Source organism: Malania oleifera, chromosome 3 (assembly GCF_029873635.1).
Source record: "Malania oleifera isolate guangnan ecotype guangnan chromosome 3, ASM2987363v1, whole genome shotgun sequence".
Lineage (NCBI taxonomy): Eukaryota > Viridiplantae > Streptophyta > Magnoliopsida > Santalales > Ximeniaceae > Malania > Malania oleifera.
The window spans coordinates 8607411-8630772 of record NC_080419.1 but is presented as its reverse complement, the minus strand read 5'-3'; the positions used below and the strand labels follow the sequence as shown (position 1 = coordinate 8630772).

At 36.7% G+C, this 23362-nt stretch overlaps 1 protein-coding gene across 3 annotated transcripts in view; it reads left to right on the top strand.

Moving 5' to 3' along the window:
* Nucleotides 1–3322: 3322 nt before the first annotated feature.
* LOC131152268 (pentatricopeptide repeat-containing protein At5g43790) overlaps nucleotides 3323–23362 on the top strand; it is a 40870-nt gene continuing 20830 nt past the window's right edge. The window contains exons 1-2 of one of the 3 annotated variants that reach the window (XM_058104046.1): nucleotides 3323–5177; nucleotides 6172–6270. In XM_058104046.1, the coding sequence (XP_057960029.1) occupies nucleotides 3388–5177; nucleotides 6172–6187 (1806 nt within the window). In that variant the 5' untranslated portion in view covers nucleotides 3323–3387 and the 3' untranslated portion in view covers nucleotides 6188–6270. Of the gene's footprint in view, nucleotides 5178–6171; nucleotides 6271–23362 lie in introns of those variants that run through there. The other 2 variants (XM_058104044.1, XM_058104045.1) reach the window with 2 other exon arrangements.

Sequence of the window (23362 nt, the reverse complement as noted above, 5' to 3'; positions counted from 1 at the left end):
TATCATTTCTAATATTAGATTACAATGTAAGATATATTGCAAGTTCTCGTTTAGCATGTGATAGTGCAGTTGCATTCAATATTACCCTTTTCTATTTAAACTGTAAGAATACGTTTGGATCAAAGATTTTACGTTATAAAAGAAAAGAAAAGGAAAATAAGGAGAAAAGTCATTTTCCCTTATATTTTCCTTCTCTATTATATACTATCAAAAATCAAAGTTTGTTTTAATATGACTAAAAATTTTAAAAATAAGATAAAATATTAATGATATGTAAAATCAAATTTTTGTTTATTGATTTGATATATTTTTTATTTTCTTTCTCATTTTTCTTAATTGTCAAACATGAAAATGAGGATTCCTTTATATTTTTCTTTTCTTTCGCTAATATTTTCTGAATTTTTAACGGGGCCTAAGAGATTGTAGAAATGATAGTTTCAATCTTAATTAATATTTTATATTGTTTTGATTTTGAATCTCCTACTATATACCAATGCACGGAATTGTAATTCTACACATTCAAATATTATCATACAAAAAAGACATTAATATAAACTAAGGTAAAATCGTTGTAAAAGGAGATTATTTTTGTCTAGTACTAATATTTTATATTAACGCATAGTATAACCGTTCTGGATTCAACCACTTTGGTCCACTAGCTTCACGAATTTGACTTATAAAAGACATCTTATATAATTGGAATCCAAACCATTCTCATAAGTCTAAAATCTCCCTAATACACATTCGATGTAAGACCATGACACCTAAAAGTGGAGTGAAGGTCGCTGCTATTAGGATCAACCCTCCTATTTATTTATTTCTTTTTAACATTTGGTGGCTGAAAGAGGTGGCTGGTTTTCATTAAAATCAATTAAGTGGGTGGGCCGGGGGCGGGTCATCAAGTGCCAAAGGGCCCAAACCCAGCTTGAAGCTTTACTGAAGACATTCTTCTTAATTTGGGCTTTCTCTCATAGTGGGCTTCTGTTTCATGTTCCAAGCCTGCCAAACAGTGGGCCTCAAAATTTCGTAATCCGTCATAATGTTATGATGTCCTATTCAATCTTCGAAACCATTTTCATTTCTGCCCTAAAAATTAAAATGACATAAACTAATTTAATGGTTATTCTTCTCTTGCCGGTTAGAAGTGTCATCCCTATTCTAAAAAATGATTAATACTTTCACTATGTGTAGAACAACCATATCCTCAAATCACTTCGACTCCGATCCATCCGACTATAAATGATTATTAGTGTAAAAAAAAATAATTATTGTACAAGCTATTGAATTGCTAATTGGTTATAATTTTTTTTGATTTCACTCTCAGCAATACATGGCTAGTACGGAATTTTTGTTTTTTGATTTTAAAATTGAAATTTATTTATGCACTTGTATATTATTATACACGTGTGTGTGTGTGTGTGTACATTTATATCTTTTCTAAATAAGAGCACACTCAATAGAGCAAAACTAATCATATGAAACTCAACTATTATATAGAACTTATTTGGATATAAATGCTTCGGCCATTATCAATGAGTTTTATACCTTCTATTTTTTTAGGTTGCTGCATGAATATGTTGTCAAACTCAACCTTTGCAAAATTTGGGAAGTAGTATGAGAGAGAGAGAGAGAGAGAGAGAGAGAGAGAGAGAAGCATAGACAATAAATCTTATTACAAGGTTGTATGAATTTATGCTTAAGCAAATTTGTTGGGCTTATGTTTAATCTTCATAACATGGGTGTGCTTGACGTGCTTTAGAACATATATATCAAGTAAATTCTAGCATATTTCTACTTATATTTTTTAACTAAACTATATTTTTTATTGGATTAAGAATTATCAAAGTCCAGCATTTAATGTTTATTAAATTTTCTTATATGTCCTATTTTTGCTCACTTAGAATTTTGATAAATGAAAAAATTTACCATAGCTATTACTTTATATTAGTTTTAATCGAATTATAATTTTAGGTATGGTACATCAAAATTGACGAAATGAGTTATAAAAGGTCATAATGAATGATTGTTAACTGAGTACATACATTAATTCAGCAAAGTAGTGTTTTATTTCAATTGAGTTATTTGTCACTTTTACCTTTACTTAATTTTAGAAAATGACAGTTTTTTTCATAACATGGGTGAGTTGATGTCTCTTTCTACGTTAATGTTAGATAAGTAGATATTATTTTTATAATTCTTCTCTTGAATTATTATTATTATTTTTATAATTTTTGTTAGCGTCCTTTAGTACCTCCAAAATATTTTTTTTCTTCATTAATTTTCGTTCTTTTTTTTTTTTTTGACTTGATATAATGATATTATACTAAAATACAAGTACTATTCTCTAGAAGCTGATGTATATAGTAATAACTTGTTATAAATAATGTATGAAGTAATTTATTTCCCTTTGTCTCATATGATATAAGCATTAATAATCATCGAGTGGAATTGAATTCTTTGTTGGAAAAGAGTAAGTAATAGTTCGAATTGACAATTTGAAATACAGAATAATGATATAATTGTATATTCAATCTAAATTATTTTTTTTAATGCGTTCTTTTGTTTGTACTTTATCTATTTATTTCTGAGAGTTTTATTTATTTAATCCATATTGAGGTAATTGATTTTTCTTAATACAATACCCTTTAAATTTTGTACCTATAAAATATATGAGCCAATAAATAAATTTGGTTTAACATTTGTCACATAACAATGATTGGTATGCAACAGTCACGCAGACAATGTAAATCAAACATTAATAATAAAAAATATTACACATGAATCGTACATGCTTTCAGAAAATCTCAAACCATGTTCTCACAAATTACAAAATCAAGGAATGATTGGCATAATCAAGAATCTCCAATATGTCATGCATTTAATTTTTTTTTTTCCTAAAGAAAAAAAAAATCTACTATGCATACAAAACATTTTCATATATTCCTTTTGGTAATCCAAACTCCTATAAAAATCCCATATGTCAAATTTTCAGGAGCATGATTCTCAAACCGAAAAACACCTAATTACAAGTTTGAATCATGAATATTTCTAACTCATTAGCTTATTTCATCAAATCAAATTTGAATTTATTCTAACATCTACCAAAACAAAACAAAACAAAAAGAAATCCTATTAAAAGTATGTACTGGGCTTATCACCTATGTACTGGGCTTATCACCAGCTTAATGGGCCTCCAAACGAAAAAAAAAACCCCACTACAGATGGAGCGGTACGTGTGCTATCTTTCCCCAGAGGCCCAGACCATCTGTTTTACATATTTTCATATATTTTTGAAGTGCTCTGCAGCTCCCCTGTTACTCCCAGGTCCCAACATTCGAAGTAGAAGAATAATGCAGAGCATCACTCCACGCACACAAGGTTCAGCCTATGCAACCCACGAGCTGCCCAATCTTCAATCACCCGGCCCTCCTCCTCTTGGAGAAGTGCAAGACATTACACGCTCTCAAGCAGGTCCACGGTTGGATGATCACAAGTGGTCTCATCCTCCACACCTTCCCTCTCAGTAGAATCCTCCTCACGTCCTCCGCCATTGCCTCATCCTACTCGCTCTCCATCTTCACCCGCATCCCAAACCCATCAATCTTCCTCTTCAACACCCTCATCTCCTCACTCTCAAACCACAAACGCAACGCCCACTTGGCCCTCTCCCTCTACTCGCAGCTCATCTCTCACAAGGCCCTCCGACCCAACAGCTTCACCTTCCCATCTCTCTTCAAGGCTTGTGGGTCTCACCCCTGGCTCGCTCACGGTCGAGCCCTCCACACCCATGTCCTAAAATTCCTTCAACCCTCCTACGATCACTTCATTCAGGCTTCATTGCTCAATTTCTATTCCAAGTGTGGAAAGGTGAATATTTCCAGATATTTCTTCAATCAAATTAGCAAGCCTGATTTGGCTACATGGAATTCTATATTAGCTGCTTACGCTCGTAATGGTAATGCTAGTTGTTTTGGTAATGTTGATAGTGAAGATGTTGATTTGTCTTTAGAGGTATTGCTTTTGTTTGGGGAGATGCAAAATTCTCTGGTTAGGCCTAGTGAAGTTACTCTCGTGTCTCTGATTAGTGCTTGTTCTGATTTGGGTGCACTGAGCCAAGGAGCATGGGCACATGCTTATGTTATTAAGAAGAAATTGGTGTTAAACCACTTTTTGGGTACTGCTCTTATTGAATTGTATTCTAAATGTGGGTGTCTTGATTTGGCTCGCCAATTGTTTGAACTATTGACTCAAAGAGACACATTGTGTTACAATGCCATGATTGGTGCATTTGCAATTCATGGTTACGGCCACAGGGCACTTGATCTTTTCAAGAAAATGAGACTTGAAGGGCTTTTTGTGGACGATGTAACCTTAATAGTTACAATGTGTGCTTGCTCCCATGTTGGATTGGTAGAGGAGGGTTGTGAGTTATTTGAGTCTATGAAGGGGATTTATGGAATTGAACCAAAACTTGAGCATTATGGATGTTTGGTAGATCTTCTTGGTCGAGCAGGGCAGCTTGAGGAGGCTGAGCGAAGGATTCAGACCATGCCCATTAAGGCAAATGCAATTTTATGGAGGTCTTTACTTGGGGCAGCAAGAGTTCATCGTAATCTAGAAATAGGAGAAGTTGCACTCAAGAACTTGATACAGTTAGAGCCAGAGACTAGTGGGAATTATGTTCTTTTATCAAATATTTATGCAATTACTGATAAATGGGATGATGTAACAAGGGTAAGGAAACTGATGAAAGATCGAAAAATTAATAAAATGCCTGGAAGTAGCTTGATTGAGATTGATGGTGTGATGCATGAGTTCCTCATGGGAGATAAGACGCACCCCCATACTGAACAGATTTATATGAAACTTGAAGAGATTGGCAGAAGGCTGAAAGAATATGGTCATGAGCCCAGAACTAAAGAAGTGTTTTTTGACATAGCAGAGGAGGAGAAGGAAGATGCTCTCCTTTGTCATAGTGAGAGGCTTGCAATTGCTTTTGCTTTTATTGCATCTCATTCAGGCACCACTATACGAATTATAAAGAACCTTCGCATTTGCAGTGATTGCCATGCAAGTACAAAGCTTATTTCAAAGATATATGAAAGGGACATTGTAGTAAGAGATCGAAATCGGTTTCACCACTTCCAAAATGGTGCTTGTTCTTGTTTAGATTATTGGTAACATTTTTCTTCCTTTCAATGCATTATGCTTGATGTTGAAATACTGTACTTATAAAAATATCTGTGATATTGTAAAATTCCAGATATCTTGGTAGTTTTCAGTGTGGAAACAAGAGATCCATAGCCAAATTCTAAAAGCTAAAGTAGATCTTACAGATATTCCCCCCTTGTTGTAAAGGGTTTTTTTCCCTTCTTTTATTATCTGAGTATGTCTACCTATTTGAGTAGCACATATAGCTAATGCTTTGGGGCAATGAGGCAATGACTTGGTCATTTTCGCGTCAAGCAAGCACTCAAAAAGTTTGTAATTTAAATATATATGACACTTGTTTCATAATTATTAACTTTTTTAGTTACTCCAAACAAATTAGAGGTATAACAACCGCCTACCAGCTTTATACTATGGCTGCTTTAAAGTGATCACCTTTTTGACGCTATATCTATATCTATATTTATATTAATATATGAAACAGAGAGTTAGACTCTTATTTGGTGTGGATTCATCATCTACAACTCTGTTTGGGCCATATTTATCACAAGAAGTACTTGTATTTAAAGAACGGCTTGGTTATTTCATTTTGATAAACAAGTTAACAAATGCTTTCTCCCTTATAGACATTGTTATATGTCTAATTGAAATGAATTTCTTTCAAAGAAAAAAAAAAGCAATTATCCTTTGAAAGAATTTGCTTGGTCATTTGATTTTGATACATGCAATCACAAACAGATCGTCGTTATATCTACGAAGAATGAACTATTGATGAAAAGCACCTTTGTATTGAAAAAATATTTATTTATCACTTTTCCCACTAGATTATTGGATAAATAATCAAATAATAAGGTTCCTTTAGGTTTTTATTTCTCATTTCTCACTTCATCTTTGAACTAACTGCCACTGCAAGAATTATTGAGGTATTCCACATTATTTGGGGTTTCTGTCTATTCTCCTCTAACCAAAGAGTTGCTGCTCTTCCTTTCTTTCTTATCCAAGTATGTGTGCCTCATGAACCCAGTAGAGATGCCTCTCTCGTTGGAACTAGAGATGGTGATTGAGGAGATCAACGATGGCAAGGCTGTGCTGCCTGAAAAGGTAACAAAATTTTTGATTCTCTCTCTCACTCTCACTCTCACTCTCTCTCTCTCTCTCTCTCTCTCTCTCTCTATATATATATATATATATTCTTATTTTCTTAAGCCATTTGATTTTGTCTTTGCCAGTGCTGGAAAACTATGAATTTATTTATTTATTTTGTTCTGAAAGGTGATATTATCTATCCTCATTCTCTTCTTTGATGGTTCAATTTTGAGTCTCAATTATTTTGTGAAGATTTTTGGATCAATTTCTCTCTATTGAATTTGATCAACATGGTTTTTATTATGTTTGATTTCTTATATTTTAGGTTAGAGGAAGAATTCCTGTGCAAGTGTGATTCTGAAAGTTGGATCCCTGTTTTGCCCTGGTCAAGTTTCCACATCTTCTTCTTCCTTCTTTTTTTTTGAATTTACTCACCCTTTTAAAATGCTTATACGTTTGTGTCTTCTTCCTGGGTTACAGTTTCACTGATACAAAACCTCAAGTATTATGAAAATGTTCCAGCAAATATTAGAACAAAAGATAAAACTAAGAAAATTTGGAATAAAATGCTTTGGAGACTCTAAATTGATTGAGATAGAACTACATGGAATTAAAGATAATGTAACATTAGAGAATAAATGAAAATTTTCTAAGATAATCAACCTGATTTCATTGAGATATTTTGTTGCTCGTGCTCCTAGTCTTTTTGAAACTAATATACTAAGATATTCATTTTTTGGCACTCCTTATTCATGTTAGAACCCAACGTATGTCTTTGTCCTTATATATATGTGATTCAAATTGCTTTTGTCAACACCGTGAAGAGGCTAGAATAGGTCGCTCAACTGTGTCATGTCATTATTATAGCATGTTGGGAAAACGGAGGAGTCCATGGGTGAACTTGATACACATGGGTGAGCACCAACTTGACCCAAAAGCTTAAGCCTATTGGGTCTTGGCTTCAACCATGTATGTAACCATCCACTCACTCTTTCCAGTATGAGACAAACTTACAAGTGAAATTCTCAACAATCTCCCCCTCACTTGTGAGTTCCAACTACATCCCCTTAAATAGAATTTGTCTCCCTTATGGGAGTAAAACCCAATTCTCCAACAGTTGCTCAAGTGGGCCTTACCACTAGCGCCTTATGTCCCTTGAATTGCATTTCACGTGCCTCTAAACCAATCCTACCTCCCACGTCTTGACCCTATACGGATTCATCTTCCCGGCCTAGATGATCCTTATTGGCCTCGGTCACACACTTGATCCTCCAACTGTTAGCACATCAGGAGAATTAGCTTCACGTTTCGACTTTTTTTTACAATGTTGCTCACCCAGAGTTACTAACCGTCGGCTCTGATACCACTTGTTGGGAAAACCGGAGGAGTCCATGGGTGAGTTTGATACACATGGGTGAGCACCAACTTGACCCAAAAGTTTAAGCCTATTGGGTCTTGGCTTCAACCATGTATATAACCATCCATTCAATTTTTCCAATGTGAGAAATTCTCAACATAGAATTTTATATTCATTGTATATATTTGGAACTTGAGAGTGGTTTGCTTTTTGGCCTTTTTGCTTTGTTCATTGTTAATTAATCATTACCCTTGGTTTATTTTATTTATTTATTTGTGGCTTGCTGTGTTGACTTTCTTCAAGATAAGAAGTTAAGAACAGTTGCTCTGGGAATTTCCTTTGATTGCATGCTTTGGTGTGTTAGAATAAGGTCTTGAATACTTTCTTTCCATATTCACTTTTTTATATCTGTTTTAAAACTCCTTTCCTTTGAGGATACTGATTTGGATTTTAGAAGCCAATTACATGAGTCAAGCAGTAAAACTTTTCATAAAGTGTGTAGCAATGCAGAATGGTATACAGAATCTGGAAGTTTTGGCCACTATGTTTGTTGATTCTTCTACTTAATATTTAAACAATTCAATGTGAGTTAGAATGCGCATGTAGGCCACCCATAGTTCAGTGGCAGAATAGTAAATTGTAATACAAATATGTCCCTACTTATCATAGGAACCAGTTGCTAGACCAATGGTATAATCTTAGGCAGGTGTACATCAATCTCACTAATGACTCGTTTTAAGGACGTGATGCTGCATTGCCACATTTCTGATGACCCTAAACATTGTGTATAATTGTGTTAGTTGGGTAAGGAATGAGTTGAAGAGATTGGTTTCCTTAAAACTTTTTTTATTCTTTTTAGGAGGCTGATCATAAGGTGGCAGAGCACATGTACTTTAGGCGTAGTTTTAAGAAGGTTTAGGAAATAGTGTTTGTATGAGTACCTCTTTGCATTATTTAGTGACTTACTTTAGTATTTTTTAATTATGTGTTTAGTTGGGTTATTTTTGTGACTACGTGTTTGTAGTAGTGGTGGTTTGAGTGCTGGACATGCGAGTGGATGTTCGGTTAATCATTTGAAAAATCAGAGCTGGTGCAGTTTCCCTCTCTCTGGCTCTCTCTCCAGTATGTTTCTTCTTCTCCCTCTCTCTTCTCTGTCCTATTCTGCCTCTATTTTTTACCTTCTCTTCTTCTGTCCTGCTGCTGCTTCTCTCCTTCTTCTTCTTCCTCTTCTTCCTTCTTTTCTTCTAGTTCTCTCCCTAATTCCCTGAATTCTCTCTCAATTCTAGTACTTGTTCTACATCAAATTGGCATCAAAGCAAACCACAATCACCACACCATCATTCAAAGCTTAGAAATTGCAGAAATTACAATCACTGTTCATTGCAACTTTTCTGAAAATTACAGTCACGCCCCTGATCTTGAAACCCTAATTTCCACAAAGCAAATCACAAAACGTCCTTCATCATTAAAATCAGACTTCATTGAAACCCCCTCCCCTGCAATCTCACCTCCATCCGACAAAGGGTGTGGCCCCATGCACCACCTGAAGTTACCCCAGCTGACTGCTCCTCTGAGACTCCCAACTTTCTGCAACTTTCTTTTTACACTGCCACCCTCGTTGGAATCCCCACCCTCAATCTACCACCAGCCGGAACAGTCCCGCAGGAGCCGGAGGTCCCTCGCTGGTGGCTCACTCGCTCCACATGCCAACCACGCACATGAGGAAGGTGCTGCACTCTTCCTGTATTCTCCAGACTCAGGAGAAATTGCTTCAGCACTATATTTTGGATTTTCTCCTGATATTTTGAAGCTTCTTGACTGAAAACTGAATTATCAAGTTTGGTTTACATTTCTAAGGTTCAATTGATCTTACTCTTGGACTGCCAAAGCAAATTTTTGAGTTTTAAGTCTCACCGGCATTTAGATTGAGGTTGTTTCTTAAGGATCTGAGAATAGGGAGTTGAAAAATTGCTTGACTTACCTTGAGGATTTGATGGTCAACTCAATTTATGCTCAAATCTTTGGTGAGGTAACCAAATTCTTACATTCTCTTGATGATTAAGGAAAACTTTTAATTGCATAATTCCAAGTTTCTCGTTACCATTAAAAAAATAATAAAAAATGACCATTTGTTTTGTAAATCCCCTTAGTTATTCATTGTTTGAATCTGTGTTCACACGCAAACCTAGTTCATTCCTTGTAGTCATGTCATGTGAGACCATGTCAAATCATATGCATTATGTCGATAGCTTCATGTGTGTGCATTGTAGTAATTTTAGGATTCATATGACTTGTAGTTAAGTTTAGTCTTCCTCTGAATCATCACACCATATTGTATTCTCCATGGTTACCAACAAAGACATTGAAACCAATCCGACTAAACTTGCACCAAATGATAACCAATCCTTGTCCATCTAATTTGACACTTTTCAAGAGTCGGTGGACCAAAAATTTGAGTACCTCGCACAAATTGTTTGACCAAATCATGAAGTTGTTAGGTAAATGCCCTGTTATAGATGGCATAGAATCATTGGTTAGGCACCCTAATGAGTCCCCATATTCAGTAGAATCAGCCAAGGGTTTTCTTTCTAATCCAAGAGTTCCTCTAGTACCTAACAATATGAGTTCCAAAATAAATTGGCAGACCAATTTAGCCCCTCAAACCTCAGGTAAATCTAGTTTAGGTTTGAGGATGGAAACTTTAAGGAGTTTAACTAACTCTAGGCATGCTCCACATTCCCCTAGGCAAGGTTGGGAGGACTATGGAGTTGCTACAAAAAAGGTCAAGGTAGATGTGTGTGCCTATGATGGGAAATTAGACCGAAGCTCCTTTTTAGACTGTGTCGCAAAGATGGAAGAGTTCTTTAATTGGTACTGTATATAGGATGAGGACAAAGTTTGGTTTGCCAAGATGAAACTTGTAAGACCAACAAAAAAGTATTGGCAAACTGTGCAACAAACTTGGGAATGGTTGGGTGAACCTCCTATTAGTAAATGGAAAGCGATAAAAGAATGATTGAAAGAAAAGTACATCCCTCCTTCCTTTAAGAGCCGGTTGTTTAGTGAGCTTTTGAACCATAAACAGACCACTACTATAGCTAGCTACATTGATCAATTTAAGAAGTTGATGCATAGGAGTGATATTTTGAGGTCACACCTCACACTGCGGCTAGGTTTGTGGATGATCTCGAAGAAGATGTTAGCGAGGGGTTGAATTGTTTTCACCAAGGTCTTTAGAGGCAGCTCATCATAAACCTTTTGCCATAAAAAAGTACCTGAAGAACTCCCATAGGTCTTCATCTTAGATGAGTGAGACTTATTATTCCAAAACCTTTCTTCAGTATAGGTCTACCATCCCTCAATCTACCCCTAGAGAGATTTCCGAAAAGCAAATAAAGTCACATCATTTCGTTCGCTCTAGGGACCTTGTATTCCTTAGTATAGTAGCTCATCTATGCAGTGTCATCATTGCCACACTAAAGGTCATATTGTTGTAGGTTTTCCCCAACGAGCCTTAGTTGTAGAGCGCGAAACCGATGATCTACCTTATTGTGAGGATGAGGTTGTAGACGCTATAAAGTACTCGGGGAATGAGGTTGTGGATGCTATAGAGCACTCAGAAGATGAGGGTGAGCTTGTTGATGATTTTGAGGAGGATGACCACCATGTTAATGTGGTTAGGTGTGACTTATCAACTACCATGGATAGTGAGAAGCAGAAGGACCACTATTTTCTACACTTTCATTCATTGTGGAGATTGGACATGTAAGTTAGTTATTGATGGGGGTAGTAGCATGAGTGGCCACACCCTCATCCTCTTAAAGTAAATTGGGTAAATAGGATAAATCTACCAATTACCAAGAGGTGTCTTGTACCCATCCAAATAGGATATTGTAAGGATAGGGTCTAGTGTGATGTGCTTCCGATGGATGTGACCCATGTGATATTAGCGCAAACATGGTTATTTGATCATGATGTAACCAATCGTGGTAGGGAAAACACTCATGTGTTTAGGCACAAAGCTTAGAATATCGTCTTGACCCCTACCAAGCCCACTCCCGAGAATCCTAAGTTAAGGAACTAGATAGCCTAGCAAGTCCCAGTTCAAAGAATCATTCACTTGCTTGATTATAGGGCTTTTGAGCAAGAGAGTATAGAAAACAAGTGCATTTTTTCAGCAGTCATCGCTTGAGAGGTTCCTTCTGAGGATCAAGAATTTTCATATAAATACCCACCTAAGGTAGGAGAGTTGCTAATTGAGTTCTCTGATGTTGTGCCCAATGAGTTACCTAATGAGCCACCACCTATGCAAGACATTCAGCAAGTCATAGATCTCATTCCAAGTTCACAATTACCTAACATGCCACATTATAGGATGAACCCTAAAGAGCATGCTGACTTGAATAGGCATGTTGGAGAACTACTTGAAAAGGGCTTTGTGAGACATAGCCTTAATTCTTGTGCATCACTAGCTCTTTTAACTCCAAAAAATATGGATCTTGGAGGATTTTTGTGGATAGTAGAGCCATCAACAAAATCACCATCAAGTATAGGTTCCCTATCCCTAGACTTGAGAATATGCTTAACATGCTAGTTGGCTCGTAGTTGGTACTTAAAGATTGACTTGTGCAATGGGTATCACCAAATTAGAATTAGACCAAGAGATGAGTGGAAAACAACTTTTAAGACCTAGGGTGGTTCATTTGAGTGGTTGGACTTGCCCTTTGGACTCTCCAATTCCCTTAACACTTTTATAAGGGTTGTGACATGTGTTTTGCAACCATTCATAGGTAAATTCCTAGTGGTCTACTTAGATGATATATTGGTCTAGAGTAAAACTAGGGACAAGCACTTAATATGTCTTCATGAGGTATTTGTCACCTTGAGGGAAGCAAAGTTTTTTGCTAACCTCAAGAAGTGCAACTTCTTATAGTCTAATGTGCTCTTTCTTGGTTTTGTGATCTCCATGCAGTGAATAACCACTAATTCAAAAAAGGCCAAAGCCATTGGAGAGTGGCGTGAGCCTTGGACTAGTAGTTGTTAAAGCTTGATATACATTGTTAGCCAACAACCCAATAGCTTAAGCTTTTAGGTAAAGTGGTAATCAAACATGGTATTAGAGTAGGTTACCAAGAGGTCCTGGGTACTAGTCTCTTTGCCTGCATTTATTGTGTGATGTTTAAAAATAATTATTTGTTCTCAATAATGGGTGTTATTTATTGTATGTTTATCTCTCCACGTGTTGTTGGGCTGCACGTGCAGAGGAGTGTTAAAGCTTGATATACATTGTTAGCCCACAACCTAATAGCTTAAACTTTTAGGTAATGTGGTAATCTAGTAGTAGTTTTCATGGCCTCGCTACGCTACTTTCTATGGGTGACTTATGAGGCATTTTGGCACCATCATGGATCCTATCACTAAGTGTTTGAAGAAAGGAGAGTTTCATTGGACCCCCTCAGCTGCTAGAGCTTTTAGAGAGGTCAAATAGAAAATGATTGAAGCACCTGTACTTAGACATCTGGACTTTAGTATGAGAGGTGTAAGGAGGAACATATTACAACATTTTTCGGTGAAAAACTTTCATATACAAGACAAAGGTATAGCACATATGATAAAGAGTTTTATTGTATACAGAGATCTCTTCAACATCGGAGATACTACTTGTTACCCCAAGAGTTTGTACTCTTTTTTTACCACCTTGCTTTGTGATATTTGAGATCTCAGAAGTTAAGCGGGTTGGGTAGAGTTCCTCAATGAGTACACCTTTGTTCTTAAGCATCATTCCAGTGTTGAGAACAAAGTGTCTGATGGCCTTAATAGGGTAGCAGTTATTCTCCATATCTTGAGAGCAAAGGTCATTGGGTTTGATTGTCTAAAGGACGAGTACTTGTCTTGTCCTGATTTTGGGCTTATTTTTCAGGATGTGAGTGAGGGCCACTGTAGAGATTTTGTAGATTTCATCATCCATGTTGTTTAGAGGCACTAGGTTATGCATTACTCCTACTTCTTTCAGAGATCTTTCCATTTGGGAATTGCATGTCGAAGGGTTAGCTGATCACCTAAGGAGAGATAAAACCATTGCCTTAGTTGAGGATAGTTTTTATTGGCTTTCCTTACAGAGGGACGTTGCTAGGATAGTGTCTCAATGTCGCACCTGTTAGTTAGTCAAATCAAAAAGACACAACACTGACCTTTATACTCCTATGTCGTTGCCATACCTTGGAGAGACCTAAGTGTGGATTTTGTTCTTGGACTCCTTAAAACAACCCTTAAAGCAACCTGTAGACATGATTCCATATTCATTGTTGTTGATAGATTCTCCAAGATGACACATTTTATTCCGTGTAATAAGACTTTTGATGCATCTCTTGTAGCTAAATTGTTTATTAGAGAGGACGTCAAATGGGATGGATTGCCAACCTTTATAGTGGATGATATGGATATCAAGTTCTCGATCTACTTTTGGAAGACACTTTGGAAAATGTATGGGACTTACTTGCTGGTTTCTTCTGCTTGCCACCCTCAAACTCATGGTCAGACTGAGGTTGTGAATCATAGTCTTGGTGACCTACTTGGTGTGTTATGGGAGAAAAACAGGGCAATTGGGACTTGGTGCTACGTACTGCTGAGTTTGCTTATAATAATTCTGTAAACAGGTCCACAAGTAAGAGTCCCATTGAGTGTGTATTCGGTTATAAATTCCGTGCACCCATTAGTCCACCACATGCCCGTACGAACATGAGTTGCTTATTGAGGTTAGGTGAGAACTTGCTATGAGTAATATGGATTAAAAACTTGTTGCTGATGTGCATCATAGAGCTAGAGAGTTTAATGTTGGTCACGGTGTCATGGTTCACATAAGACCTGCGCGTTACCCTAGAAATTCATTTAAAAAGCTCCTTGCTTGTGCCATTGGCCCTTTCTTATCCTTAAGAAACTTGGACCTAATGCATATTGACTTGATTTACCTACTCATAAGACCATTAGTCCAGTTTTTAATGTCGAGGATTTGACACCTTGCCAATGCACTTTTGAGCATCTTAATTTGCCATCTGGTGCTCATGTAGGTTCAGCAGCTCCTCAGCCTCCCTCTATTTCTCAACCACAAGAAAGAGTGGAGTCTATCTTGGATGATGAGTTTGTGACATCTCCTCATGGTCAATTTTGTTGCTACTTGGTTCAATGGAGAGGTCATCCCAAGTCAGATACTACATCGCTCGCTGAGGATGATGCCCAGCACACCTGATTTTATGGAGTCATTTTTTCAGTCCCACTCTTCGGAGCTGAGTTTCTTTCAGCCAAGGGAGAATAATGGAGGACCATCTACATCCTATAGGCTACCCATTTGGCTTTAGGTGTGGGTTTAAGAAGGTTTAGGAAATTGTTTGTATGAAGACCTCGTTGTATTATTTAGTGACTTCTTTAGTATTTTGTAATTATGTGTTTAGTTGGGTTATTTCTGTAAATATGTGTTGATAGTAGTAGTGGTTTAAGTGCTGTACATGCAAATGGATGTACAGTTAATCATTTGAAAAATCAGAACCACTGCAGTTTCCCTCTCTCTCTTCCGCAGGTTTCTTCTTCTTCTTTCTTCTTGTTCTTCTCTCTTCTCTGTTCTATTCTGCCTCTATTTCTGATCTTCCTCTTCTTCTGTCCTCCTGCTGCTGCTGCTTCTCTCCTTAATTCTATCTCTATATCTAAATTCTATTACTGGTTCTATATCAGAAGGCTTTAGGGCTAGAGAGATATCATAGGACTTATATGCAAAGAAGAGTCACTCCCTAGGTTGGGATCGCAGGTCAACCTAGATTTGTGACCTTTGATAGGATTGTATGGTCATAGGTTCTGCTTGCTCCCCTAGGTCCAAAGAACTCCCACAACCTAATCTTCCAACTCCACAAGCTGGTGAAAGTGTCAATCGTCTCCCCTCCACTTCTAGGGAAATAGGGCAAACTCCTGTCACATCCCAACAACTTAAGCTGTCCATTGTCATCATTGCCATGCTAAGGGACGCATAGCAGCCCAGTCTCCTCACTGTACCCTAACCATAGGGCCGGAGGATGAGGAATCCCTAGAAGACAGCAACTACTACATTAATGAACTGTTTGATCCACCTAAACCCAAGGAGGAGGGTGAGAATAGGATCATAATACTTGTCTTAATGTTATAAGGTGTATAGTGCATAGTTACTTGGAACACAATGCGTTTCAGTTCGTGATGTGGGTACGAGAACGAGGCGTGTTACTTGAGAGGCATGCGGTTCTTGGGGGGGCTAGGCTTTGTTGATACACCATTTTGTTTTGTGGTATGCTTGAACCACTTATTTGTGTCAAGTAGTCATTATGCTATGTTGGATCGTGATAAGTTTTGAATTATTTACTTAGGATGGAATATGGAATATAGAATATAGAAAAACATCACTGTTATTCTTACTCAATTAAATTGTATAAATTATAAAAACAAAAACAACATTTAGTTAGTACATAGAATTAGGATTGGCGTTAGCAGTAGCACCAAAAGTTGAGTTTAATTTTGACTCTAACGAGCCTCAACCTCTCAGAATTGCAAAACTATTGAGTGAATTTTAGAATGTCATCCTTGGGGAAATGCCCACAGCACGCAATTAAATTTGTTCCAACGTCCCAATTACCAACTCTCCCACATTATAGGTTGAACCCTGGGGAATGTGCTGGAACGAATGGACAGATAGAAGGACCCTTTAAGGAAAGGCCACATTAAGCCTACTGTTAGTCCTTATGTCGTCCCAACTCTTTTGGGTTGAAAAAATGATGGCATGTGGAGAATGTGTGATGCAGGACAGCATAAAGGATCTGCAGCCATGGGAGAAACTAGAAGAAATTGAAGAGAGCAAGGAAGGGGGAGAGAGAAAAGAGGAGATACAAGAGGGAAATCACACATTCACCTTCAAATTCATATTCAACAACCAACTTCTACGTAGCTTTCACAAATTATTTATAATAGTAAAAAGTGAAAAAAGGGAAGCCTAGTGCACAAAGCTCGCGCATATGCCAGGTCTGGGGAAGGGGTGAACCATGATGGGTCTATAGTAAGAAAGCCTCTAATAGATGAAATTACACATGCTACTAAAAATACATGAAATTACAAAAATACACAAATATTACGAACAAACCTCAAATACACATAATCTTGTACTAAATAAACTAAACACACAATTAACTATTAAATAAATCCAACAATCACTTGACCCAATTGTGTCGAATTATTCTCCAACAAGGATCTTCCCATGGTCTTGCTTCTTGTCCTGCATCAATGCACATTGACAATTGAGCACTTGAGCCATCAATAAAGTCACAATGAAGTATAGGTTATCCGTTATCCGTTACTAGATTGTGCCCATATGTTAGAATATATAGCTGGTTATGGAGTCTATTTGAAATTAGATTACTTAGTGGAAGCCATGAAGCATTCAAGATGACACATAACTTGGCCAATTCCATGAAGTATTTAAAGAGCAAGGGTTGAAGACATAAAGAATTTTCATTTGTATTGCATTTAGGTTTGATTGTAATTACATATCTGAATGAATTTGATGTGAAGCTCATACGTGACCTTAGATGGACCCTAGGGAATTTAACTTTTCATTGAAAATCATTTTATTAAAATGCCAAACTATTTCAAAAAACATAAAATGAGTTTAAACATGAAAAGGCCCAAAATATCAAGATTGCAAGGCAATTGGGCGACCGGATGGTCTATCCGGGCGACCAAACCTCAGGCAGTATGATCCAGGCGACCAGGTCTTCAGTCTGGGTGACCAAAAATCGCTAAAAGGGAAATCTCCTGCAATCCAGTCGACCGGAACTCTCGGGAAAAGCCAAGATTAGCTCTTAAACGGTCATATTTTTTGAAATATAATATATGTTAAAACCCCCAACAGTCATAAAACGACCATATTTCTATTTTGCCTACAAATACAAGGCTTGGGGAGTTAGAGAACTTCTTCTTGAACCTTTGAGCAAATTGATTAACATTGAGAAATTTCTTTCACTTCATTTTGCAAGTTCTCCCATTTATATTTCCTAAATACCTTAGAGAACATCATTCCTCTCTATTGAGCTTCAAATCTTATTCATTGAGAGTGTTTTAGTATTTGTACTTCCATTGTACTCATCAGCTCTTGAAGAAGCACTCTTGTACACAAATTATTTGTTTTCCCTTTCAACATTCACGATTCGGGTTGGAATCGTGCCAAGCAAGGGTTTTTGCTTGGAGAGGTATCTTTGCCTGCAAGGAGGGTTTGTAAAGGTATGTCTGCCCGAGTGAAGGAGGGTTGTAAGAGGTAGCTCCGCCTTGTTGAAGGAGCCGATAGTGGAAATCCGCAAGTAGTTGTCTTGAGGCAAGGACGTAGGTGGGTATAGTCGAACCTTGTAAAATCGCGGTGTTGTTTTCTCTATCCCTACACTCCTTTAATTTCCGCACTTGTATGTTTATGTATTTGTAGTATTTGTGATTGTTTTATAAATGCTAAACTCAAGTTAATATAGATTGATAAATAGGTTACATATTTGACCTAATTTTTTAAGTATCCAATTTACCCCCCTCTTGGGATATATCACCAATTCTAACAATTGGTATCAGAGCCAGGTTACAAAAAGCTTAACCATATTTGTATAAAGATCACATGGCTCAACATGTTGTATCCCCTTTTGGTGAGGAACAATCATCTTCACGGCCTCCAATCTTCTGTGGTGTTAACTATACATTTTGGAAGAATCTTCATTCAAACCATGGATTGGAGAGTGTGGAGAGTTGTTGCCCAAGGGGACTATATACCTACGAAAACGATTGAAAATAAACAAGTTCCTAAATCTGAAGAAGAAATGGATGAAGGCGAAATGAAAAAAATGCAAGTAAATGCTGGCGCTATGAATGCTTTATATTGTGCCTTAGATACAAATGAGTTTAATAGAATCATGGCTTGCAAAAGCGCTAAGGAAATTTGGGATAAATTAGAGATTACATATGAAGGAACTAAAGATGTTAAGGATAGTCGTATTGACATGCTCACAAGTGAATACGAAGCTTTTAGAATGACTCAAAATGAATTTATTTCATCTATGTACACTAGATTCACACACATCACTAATTCTCTTAATGCACTTAGAAGAACTTACCTCACTTATGAGATGATCAAGAAGGTGCTCAGAGGATTACCATCCATATGGGAGCTGAAAGCAACAACCATTGCAGAAGGAAGAGACTTAAAGGCTATGACACTGGATGAGCTCATTGGATCTCTCATCACCTACGAAATGGCTATCAACGAAAAGGATAAACGAGCAAATTAAGACAAAGAAGGCCACTGCTCTCAAGGCTTTTGCAAAGAGCTCCAGTGACGAAGATGATGAGGATACCAACGAGGACATGGCCCTACTAACTAAAAGGTTCAGTAAGTTCTTTAAAAAGAACAGGAAATTTGCTAGGAAATTCTAAGGATCTAGGATGGAGAAAGGAGAACCAAGCAAGAGAGAGCAAAAGTCAGATCCTCCTACTTGCTACAATTGCAAAAAGGTTAGCCATATCAAGCCGGAGTGTCCATTGCTTAAGAAGGACTCCAAGAAGAAAAAGAAGGCAATGAAGGTCGTTACGTGGGACAAATCAAACTCCAGCAGTTCAGACAGTGAATCAAGTGATCATGAAGTTGCAAACCTTTGCTTAATGGCACTTGATGAGCACAAGGTACAATCGTCTTCTTCTTTTTCCTCATATAATGATTCTAGTGATGATTCTGTTAATGATTGTATGTCATCATATAAAGAATTGCAAAAAGAACTACTTACCTTCAAACAAGATAGCTGCATTGTTGAAAAATAAAATGAGCATAAAGTACTTTTTGTTGCAAACCGTTTTGAAAATGTATACACTATTAGTTTTGAAAACTTAGCTTCACAAGATGTAAAGTGTTTTTCAGCAATTAATGAAGCTAGTTGGTTATGGCATAGGAGACTAGGTCACGCTAGCATGGATTTACTATCAAAACTAGTCAAAAGTGAATCAGTTTAAGGCCTACTAAAAACTGAATTTGTAAAAAACAAGATTTGTGATGCTTGTCAACTTGGTAAACAAACCAAGTCAAAGTTTAAAAAGAAACAATTTATCTCCACAAGTAGGCCACCGCAATTGCTTCACTTAGATTTATTCGGTCCAACTCAAGTCCAGAGTCTAGGGGGAAAATATTATGCATTTGTCATCGTAGATGACTACTCTAGATTCACATGGGTTCTATTTCTAGCATCAAAGGATGAAGTGTGTGAAAGGTTTGCCAAGTTATGTAGAAAACTCCAAAATGAAAAACGCTATATACAATCACACATATTCGTAGTGATAGGGAGGGAGAATTTAAGAATGGGGATATGGAAAATTTTTGTGATGTACATGGCATATCACATAACTTTTTAGCACCTAGAACTCCTCAACAAAATGGTGTAGTTGAGAGAAAGAATAGGTCTTTGCAAGAAATGGCTAGGATAACATTAAATGAACATAACCTACCAAAATATTTCTGGGTGGAAGCAGTAAATACCGCATGCTATGTCATGAACAGAGTTTCAATTAGGCCAACTCTCAACAAAACCCCATATGAACTATGGAATGGCAAACGACCCAACATATCATACTTTCATGTTTTTAGGTGTAAATGTTTCGTCTTGAAAGATAAAGATAGCTTAGGAAAATTTGATGCAAAATTGGATGAAGGAATATTTTTGGGATATGCTCAAGACAATAGAACTTATAGGGTCTATAACAAAAGAACCTTAACTGTCATAGAATCAATTAATGTTGTGTTTGATGAATCTAATCCCTTCTCCAAAAGGAACATTGATGATGATCTAGAAATGGGAAAGAGCTTAGAAAACTTAACAATTAATGATAAAATGAAAGAGAGCATTGAGATCAAGGAGGCATACGATGATGATAGACAAATAGATAGTGAAGTTCATGATTTTCCTAAGGGGTGGAAATTTGTGAGAAATCATCCAAAGGATCAAATCATTGGTGAACCTTCACATGGAATAGCCACTCGTTCATCTCTAAGAAATATGTGTAGTCACATGATATTTTTATCTCTAGAAGAGCCTAAAATTGTTCATGATGCAATTGAAGAAGAATCTTGGGTGTTAGTCGTCGTAGCCCGGGAGTATATACGATATGCCCCACAGCGGATATACAATAAAGTTAGAGGGGGGGGTGAATGGCTCTTTTTGCATATTAAAAAATTCTCTCTACAAAATAAAATACTTGGCAAGATTCAAGCAATTATATCACAATATAGGAAACTTAAATCACGCACAAGATAAACAATAAAGATTAGGGAGAGAGAAGCTTAACACCGAGTTTTTAATGTGGTTCGGCACCCAGCCTATGTTCATACCTTAGCACCAAGCCAAGGATTCCACAATCCACTATAATCGCTCCTTCCTCGGCGGAGCAAGCCTTACAAACTCGGGAACAAATCCCTATCGCTTACAAAGAGCCTTTACCGATTCGGTTCACAAAGAACCTTTCACAAGAAGATGGAAGATGACAAAGAATGCTCCTTACAATGAGCAAATATGATTTACAATTCAAACCTCACACTATTCTCTCAAGAATTGAATCAAATACAATAAGTAAGTTAGAGAAAATGAGCACATGTAATGAAGAACTAATATGCAGCGTGCTAGGTTTCGTATAAAATGATATTTTTACTAAGAATGATTAAAGACCTTCAAAACCATGTTAATACAAGTCTAATAGCTTGTATTTATAGCCCAAGAACCAAAGGAGCCGTTAACTAGCCGTTGGGGGGAAGAAAAAATATTTTATTTGGTAAACTAGCCGTTTTCCGCCCGTTAGCGTCATTTTGCCCGTTGGATTCGTCGACTAGTCCCCTGCACTCGTCGATGAATCCCTTGTGTTCATCGATGAGTGCCCTGAATTAGAAAAAGTTATCAACATGAAAGTTGTGGCATTTTGTCTTAGCTTTCCAGGGACACCAATATTGTCCTTTTTGGATTTTTGTAGCAAAAGTTATGACCCAAATACTGAAGGGTGTTCAGGACTCAAGGTTGCACTACTTTAGTGATGATTGCTTTGTTTTTCCTTGTAAAAAAATCTTTTAATGACTTAAAACATTTTTATACAAAATTATATGAAATATATTAAGTCTAATAGAGTTTAATACTTGTCCAAATAAGTTTCTTACTTAAATAGAAGAAATCTTGATTAATGAAAACATATTTGAAGCTTGTTTGATATCTTATATGCTTAGTATGTCCTTTTATAAATATACTTGACTTTCTTTGAACCTTTTGGACATAAAACTTGCTTTAACACAATCGGGACTAAGTATAAAAATGTTCTTAAAACTAGGATGTTAAAATTTGTCCCTTTGAAAACATATTTGAGTTTATAATTCATTTGACAAACTCTTTAGTTTAATTTTGAAAACCAAGAAAGTTGAGTTTGTGATTTTAGTGCAATCCTATAAACTCATGTGTCTTAGTATGCATGTGCATTGCTCACTCTTGCTCAGAAATCATGCAAGAAACAAAACGCAAGAGTTACAACAAGTTCTTACCACACACAGGACCCTTATTACAAATAATTCAACAATAATCTTCCTTTGGTTGTGCCTGGGTCCTTTCCGAGTACGTGTCCATTTGATCTTCCTACTCGACGTCAACTCGGTCCGATCTTTGCCTCTGATCTTATTACTTCATGTAATTGCCGTTGAACCTGTACTAAACATGATTTGCAAAGATTGAAAACACTAGAAACCACATATAGGTTAATATCATCAAAACACATAAACCATGATAGTGTAGCCACAAAGGCTAACATTGGGTATTATCAATGCAGGAAGAGCTAAATCAATTTGAGAGAAAAAAAGTCTAGAACTTGGTTCCCAGACCAAATGATCATACAATCATAGGAACCAAATGGGTTTATAGGAATAAAAAGGATGAAAATGGAGTGGTAGTTTGTAATAAAGCTAGATTAGTAGCACAAGGCTATAACCAAGAGAAAGGAATAGATTTTGAGGAAACATATGCTCCAGTGGCTAGAATAGAAGCCATTCGCATGTTGTTAGCTTATGCATCCTTTAAGGATTTCAAATTATATCAAATGGATGTCAAAAGCACTTTCTTAAATGGTTACATCAACGAGGAAGTATATGTTGACCAACCTCCTGGTTTTGAGAACTACAAATATCCAAACTATGTGTTTAAATTATCTAAAGTCTTGTATGATTTAAAGCAAGCTCCCAAAGCTTGGTATGAAAGACTAAGTGGTTTTCTCCGGAATCATGGATTTTCAAAAGAAAAAATTGACACCACTTTATTCATCAAAACCAAAAAGGAAAACATGCTTCTTGTCCAAATATATGTAGATGATATCATATTTGGAGCAACCGATGAGGAAATGTGTAATGAGTTCGTTAAATGCATGCAAGAAGAATTCGAAATAAGCATGATGGGAGAACTTACCTTCTTTCTTGGGCTTCAAATTAAATAAGCTAAACATGACACATTCATTAACCAATCAAAGTATGTGAAAGACTTGCTCAAGAAATATAACATGGAAGATGGCAAAGTTTTGAGAGCCCTTATGAGCCCTTCCACTAAGCTTGATGAAGATGAGCAAGGTATACCAGTAGAAGTTAAGCTCTATAGAGGTATGATTGGTAGTCTGCTTTATTTAACAGCTAGCAAACTGGACATAATG